The sequence below is a fragment of the Meles meles genome, chromosome 2 (assembly GCF_922984935.1).
Source record: "Meles meles chromosome 2, mMelMel3.1 paternal haplotype, whole genome shotgun sequence".
Taxonomy (NCBI): domain Eukaryota; kingdom Metazoa; phylum Chordata; class Mammalia; order Carnivora; family Mustelidae; genus Meles; species Meles meles.
In genome coordinates, this window is record NC_060067.1 from 4,541,982 (window position 1) to 4,560,875 (window position 18,894).

The 18,894-nt window shown below is 47.1% G+C and overlaps 1 protein-coding gene across 2 annotated transcripts in view; it reads right to left on the bottom strand.

The window, feature by feature from the left end:
- The window catches only part of FRAS1 (Fraser extracellular matrix complex subunit 1), a 406,500-nt gene that overhangs the window by 203,605 nt on the left and 184,001 nt on the right, over window positions 1–18,894 (bottom strand). For both annotated transcript variants that reach the window (XM_045993253.1, XM_045993244.1), the window contains 3 exons: window positions 17,358–17,505; window positions 15,735–15,878; window positions 14,298–14,432 (listed from right to left, as the gene is read on the bottom strand). In XM_045993253.1, coding sequence (XP_045849209.1) covers window positions 14,298–14,432; window positions 15,735–15,878; window positions 17,358–17,505 — 427 coding nt within the window. The remainder of the gene's footprint in view (window positions 1–14,297; window positions 14,433–15,734; window positions 15,879–17,357; window positions 17,506–18,894) is intronic.

Sequence of the window (18,894 nt, forward strand, 5' to 3'; positions counted from 1 at the left end):
TGTTGGCCAGAAGTACACCTGCAGTAAATGACTGCTCGGAGGCTTGGAACAAGCAGTCAGAGGCTTTTGAGTCATGGGAATCCCAGGAAAGGGAACCATAATTTTCTAGACAAAGACGGTCTGTCTAATGAGATCAGACGGGCCTCCATCACGGGCCGCCCCGTCTTTCATAACCAGGCACGGGAGCGTTGACAAGATCACCCCTCGTGCGGCCAGCACCACAAAGAATCCGCGAGGAGGGATGCCGTGTGCTCTCATCCTTGCTTAGACCTTGAAAGCCCGGCTACTGCTGGATTTCTACTGCCGTCTCCCTGCCTTCCACCCCTGTCTTCTCTCTATCTCACCCCTGTTCCTTCCTTCTGTCCTCCCAAAAGACCCTTCTAGTCCTCCCCCCCCCCCCCCCCCGCCGGGCTCTGGTCCCCCCGCCAACCCCCCCGCCACTAGCTTCTGCTCTCAACGTGCATCTTGACGTACTTCTCTCTTACAACTTAACTTGCTAAGTATACGTTGTTCCTAAACCAGAGTTGTTCCTTTAACACTCAGAAATATCCTCCTCTTCCAGTATTTGGTTTTTACTATTTGTGCTTGCCTTTCACCTTAGCGTGTCTGCAAAAAATTGGTGATCGGTGTTATTAAAAGTCGATTAACTGTCTGTATGCCTAACCCCAACCTGTGCTCCTGTTAATGCATCTTCATTTCCAAAGTGTTTGCTGCACCGTGGAGCACAGTCTGTTCGGCAGAAGCACTCATTCTGACCAAAACTGGTGGGGAAATGCCTTTGTGGATTGGAAGAGACTGGGGACTATCTACCTAAGTAATTCCATTATGTATCCCTTTAGAATCAGAAAAGGGTGCCTTCATTGCTAATCTCAAGGTCCAATCCCCTCCTCTCCGCTGGAAACTGCACAGGAAAGTCTTAACTTCAGACAACGTTCCTCCCCCAACAAATTCAGAGATAATTACAGATTCTGTTAAATGCTATGGGGCACCTGGCTGGCTCCATGTGTTAAGTGTCTGACTCGTGATTTCAGGGTTGTGAGATAGAGCCTCCTGTCGGGCTTGGCACTGGGCGTGCACTCTGCTTGAGATTCTCTTCCTCCCCCTCCCTCTGCTCCTTCCCTCCGGCTTAAAAATGTTAGGACAGGCTCTCTGATAAAGAATGCCAGCGGTGGGAGTGGAAGCAACCAACTTCAGGTAGATCTAAAGGATGGGAAGTTGCCAGCCCTGGAGAGAGCCAGAGAACAGCACCAACAAAGTCCTTGAGCAGGAAAAGTGATCAGGGGCTCAAGGAACTGAAGGCTGCCCCCGTAGAGAAACCTAGCAGACACAGAGGGACCAGCAGGGCACAGAGGGGCACAGTGGACTGATTCATGGCTGGAGGGATAGGCAGAGGCCCAATCAATCTTGACCTTGGAGGTCAGGAAGGAAATGAGGATTTTATCCTAAGTGTAACGTGAAGTCTTAAATAGGTTTAAGCAAGATCAACACACGTCCTGATTTTCAAAACTCTCTCTGGCTGCTGTCTGGAGAGGCTGAAAGGAGTTGCAGGTAAGGAGACAGACCAGCAGGGAGTCCACTGCTCTGGTCCAGGCAGGAGATGAGAAACAGAGACGGAGGAAGGTATACATATTTATGAACTCCACACTAGGTACTTCATTGCTATCGAACACCTTCGTTATATTTTATAATTAATAACATTAATGATTAATATGATTTTATAATATAATTATATTATATATAGTTTAACATCTTATTTATATTTTATATTTTATAACCGTGTTACATGAGAACACTGTATCGGGATAAGTTACCCAAAGTACACTATAATTAAAGATGTGGATCAAAGAACCCAGTAACACATTCCACCCTGAACACCCATGAAATCGGTCATTCGTTCACGTTGTCCGCTACCCGTCAACCACTGCCTAGAGTCGCCATCCGAGTGTCCATCCCTGCTTGTGCCTCACTGACCCAGGAGTCGCTTCAAAGCCATTACCTAACCAAACCAATAAACAAAACGAACAAAAACCCCAATCTCATTCCTAAAAAGGTGTTCAGCCAAAGCACCCGCCCCACGCAGGGTGCTGTGGCCAGCACGCGGCCCTCCCAGCCGGCCGCAGGTGGGAAGTCTGCTGGCGGAAACACTCAAACGAGCCCATGACCTGAGCTCACAAACTGCACCGGGGAGCCAGGCCCTGAGAGGAGGACGGGAAGAAAGGCTAAACCGACAACAGGGGCCAGACCACGAACATCATGGAAGACCAGGTGAGGCCCTGGGACTTCATCTGTAAGAGTTTTAATCAGTTTTGCTTCTTAGAGAGTTTACTCTGCAGTGGGGAGATGAAAGGGTAATTAACCCAAGATATTCTTAAAGGATGAAATGGTCTTTGTCCGGGGAGCACAGAGGAGGTGAGAAGTTAAAGCATGACCCCCTAGTTCTCTTTGGGGATTGGCCGGGAGTGGGGCAGACATTCAGCTGCACTGGCTTTAAAATACTAAAAATACTTCCAACCTGGTTGGCAAGTAGTGTCATCCTGGTCCCTCCCCGATAACCCTGGTTTCATCCCTGGGGAGCCTAGAAGACTGTGTTCTCCAGCAACCGAAAGGTCTGGCACAGGGGAGGGTCTCAGGGTTGTCCACTGCCCCCAGCCACCTGCTGACCAATCTGATTTGTACCGTACTCCATGTTAAATATTTTTTTAACATTATCCCTAGTGTTGCCAATCAGAACAAGGCCAGGGGATGAGCAGGATAGAGGTTACAGGCTCAGGGACAGCGCTCAGGCCCGTCACAAACTGAGCTGCCCCTGACATTTCAGCCCTGCCTTGTGCTACCTCCCTGGAGCAGGCCAGGTCCAAGGAGCAGGGTGCCCTCGGCGCGCCGTCTACCGCTCGTGGGCTCCCGACGCCCCACCCAGGATCCACCCAGTTGGCAATCCCTCCAGCTCCTTCCACAGCCCCTGTAATCCTGGCTACACTTGAGAGGCTTAAGTTGTCACTGCTTCTGGGAAGCTTTGCGGAACTCGTCCAAACAGTCCTTCCCGCCTCTGTGTTCCTGCAGCTCGGTGCACATCCTCTCTCCGGCTGTTTATCCGACTGTCCTAATCATTTGGTTACAGACCAGTCCCTTTCAACGGAACGTAGTATCCCCCGGAACGCGGGCCACCTCGGAATCATCTCCAACCCCCAGTGTCCAGACTGACAACGGGCACAAAGTCAGTGTTCATTCAATGTATGTTAAGTGAATACAGAGCAGATTTTTTTTTTTATTTTTTTACTGGTTAGGACAGAGTTCATCCTATCCGTTACCTTCTAAGTGGAAACAACTAACCACGACGTCATCGTCTGAACAGGAACGGGTGATAACTTCAGATCGATAAACTTGAGGCTGTAAATTTACCCAATACATAAATAAAAGTCCAGATCTTCCTGACGATGATAAGTATTTATGGCATGTCTGTACGGAGTACCAAATGGAGGCCACTTTCTGTTTCCATGGCAAACAAAAGGCGTGTTCGATGGTCAGGCTTCCGCGGCAAGTCCGCAGAAGGGGTTTTTATTTCTTCAAGATGGGACTATGCTGAACTGCCACTTCGTTTTCTTCTCTTCTTGAGCTGTCTCTTCTTATAATGATGTACTCCTACTGTGTTTTGCAACTGATCTCTAATGTCTAACACTGAACATATGCTACTGCGGATAATCTCTTCTAGGCCAGTTTCACATGTGGCTTTTATTACACTTGGCTTATTAGGAAAAGTAGAAGGTCACTCCCTGACTTTTTGCCATAATTGCTCTTAGTGATACATTTCAGGTCACTCAGGGTTTGAATTGTATATTGTGAAAATGTGGCAATAAATTTAAAAAGAGGGCTAATGAGAGAAAACCATCTTCTTATCTTACATGCGGTACATAATTTATTTAGGAAAGCCCCTGACTTTTCTAGAGCATAGCAAGACATGTGTTGGCTTGCTGAGCAATTCATTTCAAAATGAAAAGGAATGAATTACTTTTCTTTCAGCAACTCTATATTGAAACCAGACTCTAAAAATAAGAAACTTCTTCTTGTTACTTGATAAGAAGATGGCTGTAAAAAAATTGTAATCTGTGCTTCTCTAAGTATAAAATGCAGCCCCTTTCCAGGGACGTGTTAAAAGCACTTCTTACAGGCGACTTCTCATTTCCAGGAAGCCTTCCCAGACGCCAGTGGGCTCAGCCTGCAGTTCAAAATGCCCCTCAGAAATGAGAAGGAGCCTTGGTCCCTCACTCTCCCATGGCCTTTTGGAATACGTTTTGTAGCCATCCCCAGGGAATTGCACACTTGATCAGCAGGCCCTTTCAGGGTCATCAGGCTGCGGTTCCGCTTTCCAAACCACCAAGGGAGTTTTCACCGGCAACAACGCAGAAGCAGCCGGAACTGCAGACACAAGCAGCCGTGCCGTCCACAAGTCAAGTTCCTCCACTCCCGTCCGTATCCATTGTGTAGCAAAATGGAAACTACTAGCCTTCGTCCCCGTCACACAAATGATGGGGAAGTACTTGCCAAGTTCTAAATTATTATCAGGAGATGGTGGGTAAGTTTCCAAAAAGAAGCTCTTGTTGGCGTCGCCTGGGTGGCTCAGTGGGTTCAGCCTCTGCCTTCGGCTCAGGTCACGATCTCAGGGTCCTGGGATCGAGTCCCACATCCGGCTCTGTGCTCAGCAGGGAGCCTGCTTCCCTTCCTCTCTCTCTGCCTGCCTCTCTGCCTCCTTGTGATCTCTCTCTGTCAAATAAATAAAATCTTAAAAAAAGAAAAAAGAAGCTCTTGTTGGATGAAAAAATGTCCTTTCTATCTCACACTTAACTTCACTGTTCCTTGCTGTCCTAATCTGTGGAGTGGGAATAACAGCAGCTCATGAGGAAGCAGTGAGGCGACTTACTACTTAGTTGAGAAAGTAGAGAACGGCCGTGCGGTGTACTCTGCGGATCTAGCACATCTCGTCTCAGCTGGAGTCAAAAACGATGTCATTGTAAAGGCAGCAGAGTACAGTGCAGCAGGAGACAGAGGAGAAGGACGGGAAAGACTGTGGGAAGGGAGGATTCCTTGGAAAGGACACAGAGAGAGCCCTCGGAGATCGTTCCCGCAGCTACAGGAAAGGTAGCTTTCTCCAGCCCCTCCCGGAGGACGCGGACTTTAAAGCTCTTTCCTTGCCGCCTCTACAACAGAGCAGCAGAGCCCTGCGGAAAGCTGAACACAGCCTGGAAAGCTGAACACAGCCTGGGGACCGCGCAGAAGCCCGAAGCGGCCAGACTAGTCTCCTTTCCCCATCACGGCCCACGGGAGGCCAAGGCTACTTGTTGTGTAAGAAGCGCAAATGCCAGACACATGTGAAAGGAAAGGAAGTTCACGGGAGTCATCATAGTTTGATCCTTTTACGACGATCTTCTGTCCCCTCCAGGCTGGGTCTCCATCCTCACCCTGCCTCCCCGCACCGACAGGAAACTTTACATCCCGAAAGGGGAATGTGGGGTCCCCATACATTTGGAAAACCCAGATGTACCCGAGGGAGTTCCTAGCAGAAAAAACACAAATACATGAAAAAATCCTTTGCCTCATAAACAGGCAGAGATCTGCCAATTAAACAGGAGAGCAGGAGCAGCAAGCACTAGGCCAGAGGAACCGCAGAAACAGCGCTCCGGGAAAAGGGAGGTGGGGAGGATTCCCGCAGGCAACAAGTACACGAGCCCGCCAGAGGCTGGTTGGTGATGGGGGAGGCCAGGCCTGTGTGAGGGCAGGGAGTCAACAGAAACGCTCTGTGCCATTCTTTTATTTTGCTATGAACGTAAAACTGCTCTAAAAAAAAACCAAAAACAAAGTCTTTAAAATAAAAAAAGGAAAAGAATGATGAAATACTGACCTACTCATATTTGTGACTATTTAAAACTGAGCACACACACAACACACAGTGAATTGCACTCGGATCGTTACTTGAGTGGAGGCCTGGAGGGGGAAGGGAAATGGGAGTGGGTTACGGGAACAAAAGGGAAAGACAGGTGGACGGACGGGCCTGGACAGACAAGCAAGAGGAAGAGCCGGGCTAACGGTGGGTAAGTGTGAGTGGTAAGTGTGATGACGTCAACTCTCCTCAAGGGAATCCCCCAAATCAGTAAAACACAGAAATTAAATAAGATTCCATTTTACCTCGACCAACCTGGCAAACAAGAAGACTCATCATGCCTCGTGCTGACAAGGATGGTAAGAAGCACTCCCTGGGGTCTAGCAGGAATACAAATCACAACTTCCTCAAAAGAGAGTCCCATGTTACATGTGTCAGAGGCTTCAAAGAGTACACGTACACCCTTGGGCCCAGCAATCACATGTCGAAGAATTTACCCTCATCAAACGTATGTGCCATAATTTCTATTAAAAACGTTTACATCGGGGTTGTTAGGCGTCTGCCTTCGGCTTGGGTCATGATCTCAGGGTCCTGGGATTGAGCCCCGCATCAGGCTCTCTGCTCAGCGGGGAGCCTGCTTCCTCCTCTCTCTCTCTGCCTGCCTCTCTGCCTGCTTGTGATCGCTGTCTGTCAAATAAATAAATAAAATCTTTAAAAAAAAAAAAAGTTTACATCATGGTTATTTATGATAGTGGAAAAATTAGGAACAAACATTAAACCACAGAGGACTGGCTGAGTGAATTCTTGCACAGCCCCAGATGGAAAGTTATAAAACAGCTTTAAAAAGATTTTGTAGAAGCATAATAAATAACATAGGGAAAGCAGGCAATAAAACTATATAGGGAGTGTGATTTTACCTTTGAAAAATAAATGTGTGTATGTCTGTGCACCTAACGTGGACGCACGCACACACACACACACTCATAAATCGGGAAGTCATTCACCAAAATACTGACAGGGGTAATTTGGAGGAGTTTGAGTCAGGTATTTTTTGCTGATTTTTTATGGTGCCTTGGATTTGACTGACTTTGTCAAATTATTTTTTGTAATGCACAGGAATTCATGTCATACTTAGGGGAAAAAGAATTACTCAGAGGAGAAGGTGGGGGAAAGCCTATAGTACTATTCCTGAAGGCACACACTGGGTAAATAGCTAATTAATCTATTAACCACATTTGTGATACGGCTGAATGGTTCGCTCATCTTGGGTAAGGTATTTGAATTTTTAGCAGGGTCTTCTGTAGAAGGGATGACTTCCCCGCTGGCAGAGGCTTTGGAAGGTCCACTTGGAGAGAGATTTTAGCGGCAGGCTAGCTTTTCATGGGTACCTAAGCCAGAGGATGATGGCAGACACCGTGCTCCCAAGGAACATTCTTAAAGTTACCCTCTCTCTTTCCTGCCCCTCTACACATACTTTTTTTTTTTTTTAAAGATTTTATTTATTTACTTGAGAGAGCAAGAGAGAGACAGAGTGAGAGAGCAAGAGAGAGTGAGCACAGAGGGAGAAACAGGCTCCCCGCTGAGCAGGGAGCCCGACACAGGGCTCCATCCCAGGAAACCAGGATCATGACCTGAGCGGGAGGCAGCTGCTTAACCGACTGAGCCACCCGGGCATCCCGCTCTACCTGTTCTTCTAAATCGACAATGCTCGTACACTGCTAGAGTTTTCAAATGTAGTGACTGTCTTGGGCCAGCTCGATGAGCCAAACAGAACTCTCAGATTCCACTCATCCGCTGTGACCACTGGCAACCCACAGCTGCTAGGACTCCCGGTTTTTTTCTCAGCCCCTATTAATTAATTGGCTTTGATTTCTCCACTGATGCCTTGAATCTCTTTGTCTACAGAAACTGAAAAGCCAGAGGGACCACCACCTAAAACCCAGCTTTCGACGGGGAGAGTTCTCAGACTTCTTGGCTGCACCCGCCTGGCCTGCTCAGATCTCAACAGTGATAACACGGAGGTATTGTGTGCTCTGGCAGCAGCCTAAAAACGGACGATCAGGCAGGGAGCGTGTTAGGGTGGGGAATGGGAAAAAGAGAGAAAGAACATACGCCACAGAGTCTAGCTAAACTAACTGTGACCCCTAGGAACCGGGCAGAAAGCCAGAAGACTCGTCACTAGTTTGTAATCCATAGCTAAAATATTTGGGGGTTCAGATACGTCAGGAAGAATGGGCTCTGTCTGGAAGATAAACTCCCTTGCACTTGTGGCCGGCTTTCCCGGCTGGTATGGGAGACTTCTGTCCATCATTTGTCTTTTGGCATCCCCCGCGAGGGTCTGTGAGCCGCATAGGCAAATGCCAAACACAGCTGGTCTCCTGCTACCGCAAAGGTCCCAGGCACGACACCGCCAGCTGCTTCTCCTTTTTCTCCACGTGACCTTACATGACCATGCAAAGCGGGACAGGACTGGGAGGGGAAGACCACAGTCACCTGTTCCACTGGGTCTAGCTCGCCCAAGAAATGGACAGCAGGAGGCAATCCTGTTGTCCTCCCTTCCAAATGGCTTCAAACATTCTACACCGCTGGCGTTTCAAGGACAGTTGTTGGTGTGTGTGTGTGTGTGTGTGTGTGTGCGTGCGTGCGTGTGTGTGTGTGTGAAGACTAACCCCTCCGGCACTGCTAAGGTACTCTACTCTCTTGACAAGGACAGAGAGGAAAGGAAGACAAAGAGAGCTGGGGAAAATAGAGATTCTGGAATTTTCCTGAGGCTGCACCTCGCTGGGAGTTGCTGGCAGGAAGTAAATAATAGAAGCTAAATGGAAGTTAGGGCACCTGCAAGCTGAAGTCTAAGCATGCCTGTACACTCCTGTCCTTTCTCCTCCGTGCAATGGTGTTATTACACTTCTCTCTGCCAAGAGTTGTTCCGGAGGGCCTTGTGTGTGCGGAGCACCATGGGGAATTCAGAAGGATGAAACCTGTCCCCACCTCAAGAATCAGTCGCTTCCTGTAATACACCTTTTAAAACTTCCTTTTTAGCACTGATAGTAATGAATTCGTGGAGGAGTAACTTCCTGGTGTTTTCTGTCTACTTCCCCACTGACACTCTTCTCCCATTGAGACAGTAAGTTCCTCAACCCCCCGCAGTTTTCTGCCCATTCACTCTGTATCCCAGTTCCTGGTACATGAAAAAGACTCAACCACCATTCCTTGCATGCACAGAACGGAAGAGACAGGAATAAAACTTGAAGCAGTAAGTCCCCCGTACAAGACACTCAGCAGTTGAGGGAGAGACCATAATTGCGACAGAACACCAGCGAAGGCTTGGGCAATGCATACGATTCAAAGAGCCGAACAGAAGGAGTGAAGACAGTGGCAGGGTGTGCTGCACCCCCAAACTGATGAGCTGATCTGGCAACGAAACAGGGACTGACCCTCCCATTCTGGGGGATGTGGGAGGGGCCGTGGAGGATGCCAGCTTCACCACGACCGTCCTCACCATGACCATGAGGAGGGGCTCCTTTTCTTCTCGAGGATTCTGGAACAGCAGTTTCATAAATGCCTTTGCCCAGAGCTTGGCCCCGGGCACAAGCAGGCTGAGCTAACCCACATGCTGGAACATAATATCAAGACTCATTAGGTCTTCACTGCCTTGGACCTGGCTCCAAGGGTCAGCGCTTCATTTCCATAAATGGCTGGGCTGCTCTGGTCAAACACAATTCCAACAAATAATTAACTTTACAAGTTCTTCTGTTCAAACTATAGCTTTTAAATCTCAGCTAGGTCAGCATCCTATATGTAAATTTCACAGGCTCAGTTATCTTACGTGTTCCCTCTAATTATACCATAATATTGGCTAAGAAACAAAATTCCAGACTCTCAATACTTAATCTGAGCATTGAAAAAAATAAAGGATTTTGTGATGAATACAGTAAATTGTTCTCTATATTTACTTCTCCGTAACATAGGAAAGTAGATTTTATTTGAAATCAGACGCAAATGGCCCAAAACTCCACTTCTTAATGCCAGTGATTTGATTTTCATTCCCATAAATTTAAAAATAAAGGAACAGATTGGATGACAATAGCTGCCTTTTCTTGTTCACAAACTATATGCCGGGCATAATATATTTATGTTTTTCAAACATCTTTTTTAATGTTCATCGTATTGGTTTAAAGTAGATGACATTGTCCCATTTTGCAGTTGAGGAAATTGAGACTCAAAGCAGCTAAATGACCTGTGCAAAGCCCGACAGCAGTAAGTGGCAGAGGCAAGAATCGAAATGATCCCCCCCTTCATACAAACCTGTAAAACATTCAATGGCTTCGTTCCTTAAGCTTCAAAGTCTAAGACCACACAGCAGTCAGATGTAGAGAAAACTGCATGGATTTGCATGTTTATGTGATTATTTTTTACATCTCTGTAACCAGCAGCTAACTCGGCCCTGATTGCTAGCTCACTTACAGGAAACTTTGATAGGGTCTCATTTCTCTTCGTATCCTCAGGACCTCAAGCAATGGTCAAAGGAGAGTGAATGTAGGAGAGAGAGAAACAGAATGGGGAAGAAGGAAAAAAAAAGAAACAAAGTCTCCCAACCCATATGGAGGGCTTCCTAAATGCCAGGCACCGTCCTAAATGACGTATGTGACTTTACTCAGTCAATCCTTACAACCGTATACGGCCGACATTACTGTCACTGCTTTACCCATAGGCAACTGAACTGTGGAGTTTAAACAGAAAAATACCATGCGTAGGGACAGAGCCAAGACTGGAATCCAGGTGGTCTGGCTGCCGAGCCTACAGTCTTAAGCACCGTGTCACTCTCCCTCCCATCTCTGGGTGTGCAGAATGAAGGGAGCACTTGTCACGGGGTACACACTGCTTCATCCCTGGGTTTCTGTGACTCCTGGAAGTTCTCATTGCACAAATCAAACACTGACTCACATATAAAAATGGGCTAAGTTCTACTCTCTTTACTCAAAGTTATAATCCTATGAGCTATTTAGCACAACTAAATAGTATGTGTTAGTTTGTGTGTGTTAGTTTGGTTGTTTTAAACTTTTTTTTTATGGGCTCCCATGCCTAGGATTTGTGTGTGCAATAGTTCAGCGGTCCCACCAGAGTGGAACAGGGGTTGACTAAAAAGGGGGGCCAGACCGGTAAGGAAGAGTGTTTTCGGGGCATGGTGAGCCGAGTTGGATCACAGTTACAGAGTTTCTAAGAAGAGGCGATGGAACCACCACTGTGGTAGAGAGACGACAACAAATCCAGGACAAGTGGTCCCCAGGAGCCATGCAGGAAAGGTGCAAGGTCATGGGAAAGATGGAGGAGGCCAGGGGCATCCATACATGGGTCAGGCCTGACCATGAGGCTGGGATGACTCAGGGACAGGCTGTGAATTCCTGGAAATGGGTAACAGACAGGGAGAAGGAGCCAAAGCAGAAGCCCCGTCCAGAACCTCATGTCCATAGGGTCAAGAAGAGTGGGGCAGGGATGTTGGACCAGATCCAGCTGGTGGCCGAGGACGCCCAAGGGCTAAGGCAGAAGCCTGAGAGCCAGATCTCAAAAATGAGTTCTGGTCCCCGGGAGGGTGACTACTCTTCGGCCCTACCTGCTGTAGAGAAGAGGCAACGTCTGTACTGCCCGTCTCCAGCGTCGACCAGTACGAAGACCGGTGGTGCTGCGCCTTCAGGTGACGGGATCAACGGATCAAGTCCAAGGTTGGGGAAGGTGGAGGGAATACAGCAGCACCGGCATGGGGGTGCCTGATGTGGTCTGTGTTTATGACCCGGCTTGGTTCGATCAAGCACAAGAATGTCACAATAACATAAATATCTACACAAACACATTCGTCTGGCCTGCGTCTGTGGGTGTCTGTGCCACGAAATCCAAGGGAAAAGGGAGCATGAGAAGGACCCCTGAGGATGCGACTGGCAGGACCCCCGGCCTTCTCTGAGCCGCCTGGTGCCCCTGCTCCCACTCCTGTGTTGAAGAGTCGTCGTGTATGCGCTGCCCAGCTCTGCCCCACATCTTCCTTTCGGCTCTACATTCAACACACTGAGCATGAATATTAATCAGGTAATTTCCCATAATTAGTTTCCTCAGCACAGGGCTCCCTTTCTTTTGGTTTCGACGGGTCAGTGAAGTGGCAGATGATGCTCGTCATCACATAAATGACCCTGCCAAGAGGAATCAATCCAGAAAAACCTGTTGTTACCATAAAACGGCCGGCTTCTTCTTGGAAAGTTTCGCGCGTGCTGGAAGAGCCCTGGTTGACTGACCGACGTCCAAGGTCAGTGGTGAAAAGCCACCAAAAACAGCACAAGCCCAAATGTTGCAAAAAGTTCCAATAATGAGAAAGCTGATTTGGGCTGTCTCAACATTGAAACAGTATATGGAAATTGATCACAAGTTCAGCTTTAATTTTTAAGATCATTTGCTCTCTCCCTCTCTCTTCTTGCTTTCTTCTTTCTTCTCATTTTATGCATAAAAATGCAACCAGGCTGAACTAAAGCAAATTGGTTTAATTCCCTGAAGGGAGCATGAACACATTTTCCCAGCAACTTTCTACCAGAGGCATTTGTGTATGGGTATGTGGATGGAATGTGGGAGCAGTTGGCTACGTAAACCAGTAATCAAATGAAACACTACCCATTTCAAAGGGCCCTAGAGCAGCATCAACATCACCCGCTAAAACTCCGGGCACAGGAGAAAGGAAAATGGGCCCCCAAAAGAAAGGAAGAAAAAAAAGAAAAAAGTAAACCTACGTGGGCTGTGTGACGGGGGGTAGAGGTGTTATGGAGGGAAGAATAAAATCTAGGGAGAATTAATTCCCTTTTAAAAGCAAATCTGTCACAGGAGTGCTAGCGGGCGGTCTCTTTGATGGGATAGAAGAGAGAAGAGACGACATTCAGTGACTTCATCAAATGGAAATTTTAGCAGTTTACCTAAATTGCCCAGCCATTACGCACCTAGGAAGGCATTCAGAGGCGCCTACTTTGAGCCTGTTGTAAAATAACAGGTAAACGGAACATGGTAAGTAAGAAACATTAAGGGTTCTTTATCCGTTATGGCTGAGACGCCTTGCAACGCCGGTCCTGCCGAGATCCCCAAAGCGGAATGCGCTCCTTCACTCACCAAACACGTGCTCAGCAAACACGGAACAGGCGGACGCCTCGTGCCGCCCTTGACGCCGGGGATGCGGCAGACAGTTGCGCAGGCTGCGAAGAGCCCCACGGCAGACTCGAAAGCCGGCATGTCTTCTGTTCTGTATTGTAACCGGCTCCCGGGTGAGCCCTGCCGTCCTCCGGCCGTATGACACTAACAGTACCGGTGTTTCCCTCCAGGGCGGTTTGCACCAGGCCGTGAACACTGCTGCTGCCCACAACCTGGAACGGAGGAGGCCAGCAGACCTCCCCTGTAGGACCTGCCGTGCCACAGAGCTCGTGCAGCCCGCGGAGCCAGTAAATACCACGTACCTACTCTCTTTTACTATATTCCCGCCAAATGATCCTCCTGGAAAATCTAGCCAAGGGCATAAAAGTGCAGAGCATAGGAGCTGACCCTCAGACTGGCCCAGCTTCGAATCCATCACACGTCTGCGTCTCGTCCCCCTCAGCGGCGGAGCTAGCTACCCCGGTTCCTCGTAACACATCCAAGACCCTCCCTCTGGCCCGTCCGCCTTTTCAGGTTTGCCTGCCCCGGCGCACCCTGGCTCAGGCTCGGAGCACACGGGATTCTCTGTCTCCTGCAGACGGGCCCAGGACTGCCCCTGTCTTTGCGTCCACCATTACCCCATCTCCCATTCCTGCATGCGCTTTACTTTTTTCCATTCTCGCATTTAAGAAATTCTTTATACATTTTTACTTTACTCATGATTACAATCACTCCTGGAAAAACGGCCCAGTACAAGCCACACTTAGACTTAGTGTACACATAGTATTACACGTGGACTTAGTACACAGACACTAAAGTCAGAGTGAATGTAAATGCCGTCGTCCTGTCCAACTTTCTGATCGCGATGTCACTTTCTTATTTCTGTTTCTCCCTCTCTTCAGGTAGAAATTGAGTTTTGAAAAAAATAGAGATCTGTTTCTCCCTTTGTTTTCATGTAAGCGCTGTGTATTTTTTTTACAAGAGGAAGGAATCTAACGACACAGTGACCACCCCGAACTGAATTAAGAACGGTTCCAGGGCCCCAGGCACGTGCAGAAGGACCTCGCGAAATCTTACCACGCGTGCACACATCACCAAAGCACTAACAAGTCTGTAAAGACACGTGGCGTCTCTCTCCTCCGTGGTTCTCGGGCCCCTGGGAGTCTCGCTCAGAGCTTCCTCTCATACTTGAACAACTGCTCACAGCTCCAGGCAGCCCCAGACCTCTCGGAGGCAGGGGTGGCTTTCTCGGTGGCGGGGCCGGGCTTACCTGCACAGGAGTGGCCGTCCTGGAAGAAGCCGTCCCCGCAGGAGGACACGCACTGGCCGCGCCGCATCAGCAGCGGAGGTCGGCAGGACGAACACTCCAGTCCACTGGCGCACGCGGAGCACTGAGGCTGGCAGGCTGGCTCCGGGCAAGGGGCGGGGGAAAGGAAAACAGGGCAGCTCTGATTAGCTCAAAGACACCACCCCGGTGCCAACGCTTACATGGCCCAATTCTGAGTGCCTGGAGACACCGGGAACAAGAAAGGCAGGAGAGTCCCTTGGCCGGCCTTCGTTCATACAGCACATAATTCAGGCCTTCATTTATACAGCACATAATCCAGGCCAGGCTCTGCTCCAAGCGCCTCCTCTGTAGGAACAACATTTCATCTTCACAACAACCCTTCTTCCCCTGAGGAACAAGTCACTTAAGTCACTTGCCCAGGGTCACACGAGCCTGGCCCAGGAAGTTTGGCTCCTGCTCTTCTTACCCAAAAGGCCCCAATATCTTTCTCCCTCAACCACTTCCCAAGAATACCCCTCGTCTCTTTTCTTCCACAACCTACAGCGGAGATAGAAATAACTTTCAAAAGGCTAAAGATTAGGAACCAGGAAAGAAAGTGGGGAGAAGTAAATAATTACAAAATTATAAAAGCGGCGAAGCTTTATTGAGGCTTGACAATATCGGAGAAGCTATTCTAGACACTTCATGTGTATTAACACACTCAGTCCTCTCAAGAACCTCTGAGGAGAACCTCTAGTCAGCACTACTCCACTTTTCGGCGAAGAATACTGAGGCACAGAGCGGTTAAATACTCAGAGCCGGAGTATAAACCCGGACCCTCTTAGGTGCATACTTAGCTCCATGAGTCAGAGATAAGGAAAAGTAATGATCTGGCCTCAAACAACCAAATCCTGCCGGGTAAAATCTTCTCAGACGCAGAAGAACTCTGAAAAGCGACACGGACCCGTTGTGGATCCTCCACTGGAGATAAACTCCACTGCTGATTATCCGTGTGAAGCTGAGCAAGCCAGCTGACTCCTCTGGCCCCCACGTTCCCCATTTGCAAAATGAGAAAGTTCTAGTAAGGCATCTCAAAGCAGGTGTCAATTCTGAAGTTCTATCGTGGATTAACTGAGTGTTATATAAATGACACCAAGAATCCTAGCAATATTACTTTCTTTGAAAGTCTTCAAAAAATGAAAAATCCCATCCCACCACCTAGTAACATCTGACCTCCACATCACCTCTCTCCGTCAGCATCTAAACACCTGCGACACGTCAGAAGCAGGAAGCCTGCAGGTAGAGAGGCCAAGTAACCCCTGGCTGAGATTCCTGCCTTCTAATGGTTTTCGGAAATTGTGCATTTCCTGTGTGCACAGACCCCTTCATTGACAACCGTGAGCCTCAGTCCACTTCTGGGCTGCCTGCCCAGAGACATACCTAAACAGAGAGCACCAGCTTGGTAAAATCCCAGACCACAGCTGTGTACACATTGTCCGTTCCGCAGCAACTTCCTGGGGTCCCGACAGAGGTCACAGTGCTCCGGAGATCGAGAGCAGGTCAGGCAGTCTGGGTGGCAACGAACTACAACCAAGGACAAAGGAGAGGAGAATTTAGTAAAGACCGTAGGGTTTCTCTCACATTCCTCCGGCATCTACAGAGCATACGCAGCTGTACAGAACATGAAGAACAGAAAACTCTGGAACCTACATATGAAAAAGGCCCTGAAACAGCAGAAGTGACTTCAGCGTAAGATTTCAAAGAACCTCTCCGTCTCTGAAATATTATTACTGCCTCTGGTAGCTCTAAATAGAAGACACTAAAAACATGACTGAACGGCCCTGTTAATGCTTCTACTGCTGGAATGCCCCTGCCAACAGGAATTACCAGCTCCGTAATACATGATTTACATGAATTCAATAATTTATGATTTCTTAGACGTTCTTCTTAAGCTTTGGCATGCACAGAAAGTTAAGACAAAGCACAATTTTTAAAAAGTTATTTTCTCAAAAAAAGCTCTCTTCTTTTTTCTAAAAAAGAAAAGCAAAGAAAAAGAGAAAAAAAAAGCTTTCTTCTTTTTCTCCAAAATTCAAATCTCATTCCCAATAACTGGGATTATCATTGAATTCAGTGACAATTGTCAGCAAGACTTCTTTCGGGTTCCGAAGTTGTCAAGGACCCGATTTTCAAGGTATTGTACATTTTAATATGCTAAATATTTGTTTTGGAAAGCCCAGGGAGCCACTTTGGTGAAGGTAAGATAATTAAACCATAAAGTTGCTTTGCTTTTCCCAGGATAAGCTCTTCATAGAAACACTGTGATTAGCCAAAATAAGTTGAGTGCAACAAAAGCAACCACCAATATGAAAAACTGCGACCCACAGATGAAAACGATTAATTATGAAATACAAACGGAAGAAAAGGCCACTTTTCTGAGAAAGACTAAGCTTACAGGCAAAGTACTGTACAGCCCGAGCAGCACCAGAGCTTGCCAACAATTATTAACTGGAACTAGTTCAACCCCAGGTGATCTGAAAGCAGAGTTGCGGAACAAGTAGGTAAAATTTTCTTTTGGAAGAAATTAATGAGTCTTTAAACTTCAAAAACCCATGTGAGAACTCCAAAAGGAACCATCTGTTTCATAGTTCACCTTAAAAAAAAAGAGTGGACACCTGTAACCAACTTCCAGCAAACAGCTTCAGCTGCGGAAGAGTTCTAACACATGCCTTCGCCTTTACAAGTTTCCAGACTTTATGTTATTCGATATCCATGATCATTTTTTCAAGGTAGATCAGGCACATTTTACCAACGAGGCAATGAAGATTTAGAGAGGGTCAATGACGTGGCCAAGATCACACACCCATAATCTGCTGAGTTTGGCAAATACACAGACAAAGATTCAGTGACATCATTTGGTAGAAAAATTAGCAAGGATCAAATGAAACAACCAACGCAGTACGTGATTTAAAGAAAAAAAAAAAGGCAAGAAGGGAAAAAGAAGATCTCTCGGAATTTTTTGGCCGTAAAAATATGTCGGCAGAAATCAATCAGACATGGACCCACCTGACGTACAATCTGGACAGCACCGTCCCTCCGCTACTTGGGCTAGTGTGGCCACTGGACACGGTGAACAAGAGGGCTCGTAGCAAGTGACCTGAGAGCCCCGGCACTGACACACCTTGCAAGGGCCGTCCTCCCACTTCTCCCCCTCCTGTACGAAACAGTAAAGAAGGGCGCTATCAGAATTGCAAAAGTTCACAAGACAGTTGGCTGGTGGAGAACTTATAATTTCCGTAATGAACAAAATGCAAACCACCATGCAAACCTAACTCTGATAAGACAGTAGTTGCAGCATTCTAAATTAAAGAGGAAATATTTCTCCTTCTTTGTTTGTAACTGATTTATTTTAAAGTACAACCCAGGCAGACAGATAAACCATGAAAGCATTCTGGGGCTCCGGGAAAAAGCAAGAAGCCTATAACCCTTGTTTCTCAGCCTATCTTACAAAAAAATAAATAAATAAAAATAAAAAGACACTAGAGGGGATTACTATGTACCTAGTGATTAGCAGGAACATTATATACAATCTTTATAATAACAGTGGGAAGCAGGTTAAAGCCTTAAATTTCCTTATGGTTACTCCAGTAAGAGGAACAGTAGAGTCATTATATTCTCAAAATGACAGCTCTTGCATGACCATTTTCAGTGGGCTGTTGAAGTGCCATGGGCTTTCTCATGCTTAAATATTCTTTTCAGCCAAGCAAATTATGGTAATAAACCTTAGCACTCTGATGGAGAATTCAAAGTGAATTATAAAGAACAATTCCTTTTTGCTCACTATCCCACTCACCCTGGAGATAGGAAAGAGATGAAGGTTCCTACCCAAATGTTTGGGGTGACGGAGTAGGTAAGACAGGGGAGAATATTAGAGCATATTATAATACAAATATCTGATAAAATGTTTATTAAGCCAACTTAGGTTGAACATTCCAAATGCTGTGGCTATAGTTAACAAAAATCAATGACAATTTTAGAAAAACCAGGAATATTATCTTGAGAAGGCAGAAGCGCTTTACTTCCCTTTCAAGGCAGTCTGCATTCTCAGCCCCCTTATTCTATAGCCTCCAAAATTACAAGCTTGCTTGTGTGAGCAAAGGTGCTTGTGCTTTCCCTTAAAAAGAAACCATACAGGGGCGCCTGGGTGGCTCAGTAGGTTAAAGCCTCTGTCCTCGGCTCAGGTCATGATCTCGGGGTCCTGGGATCGAGCCCCGCATTGGGCTCTCTGCTCAGCGGGGAGCCTGTTTCTTCCTTCTCTCTCTGCCTGCCTCTCTGCCTACTTGTGATATCTCTCTCTGTCAAATAAATAAATATTTATTTTTTAAAAAAGAAACCATACAATGTTGTCCTACACAAAACCTTGAAAGAATGAAAACTCAGCTTTGTTTTGAGGAACTAACACTCCCAAACCCCAAAAGCTCTCAATGTTTAGAGGAACATGAAATCGCACTGATGGTTAAACTGAATTTTCTAGGCCAGAAAAAATCAGAAGGAGAAAATCATCACAAAAAGGGAAAGGTATGTGTAGGAGCTCGTAGTTAGA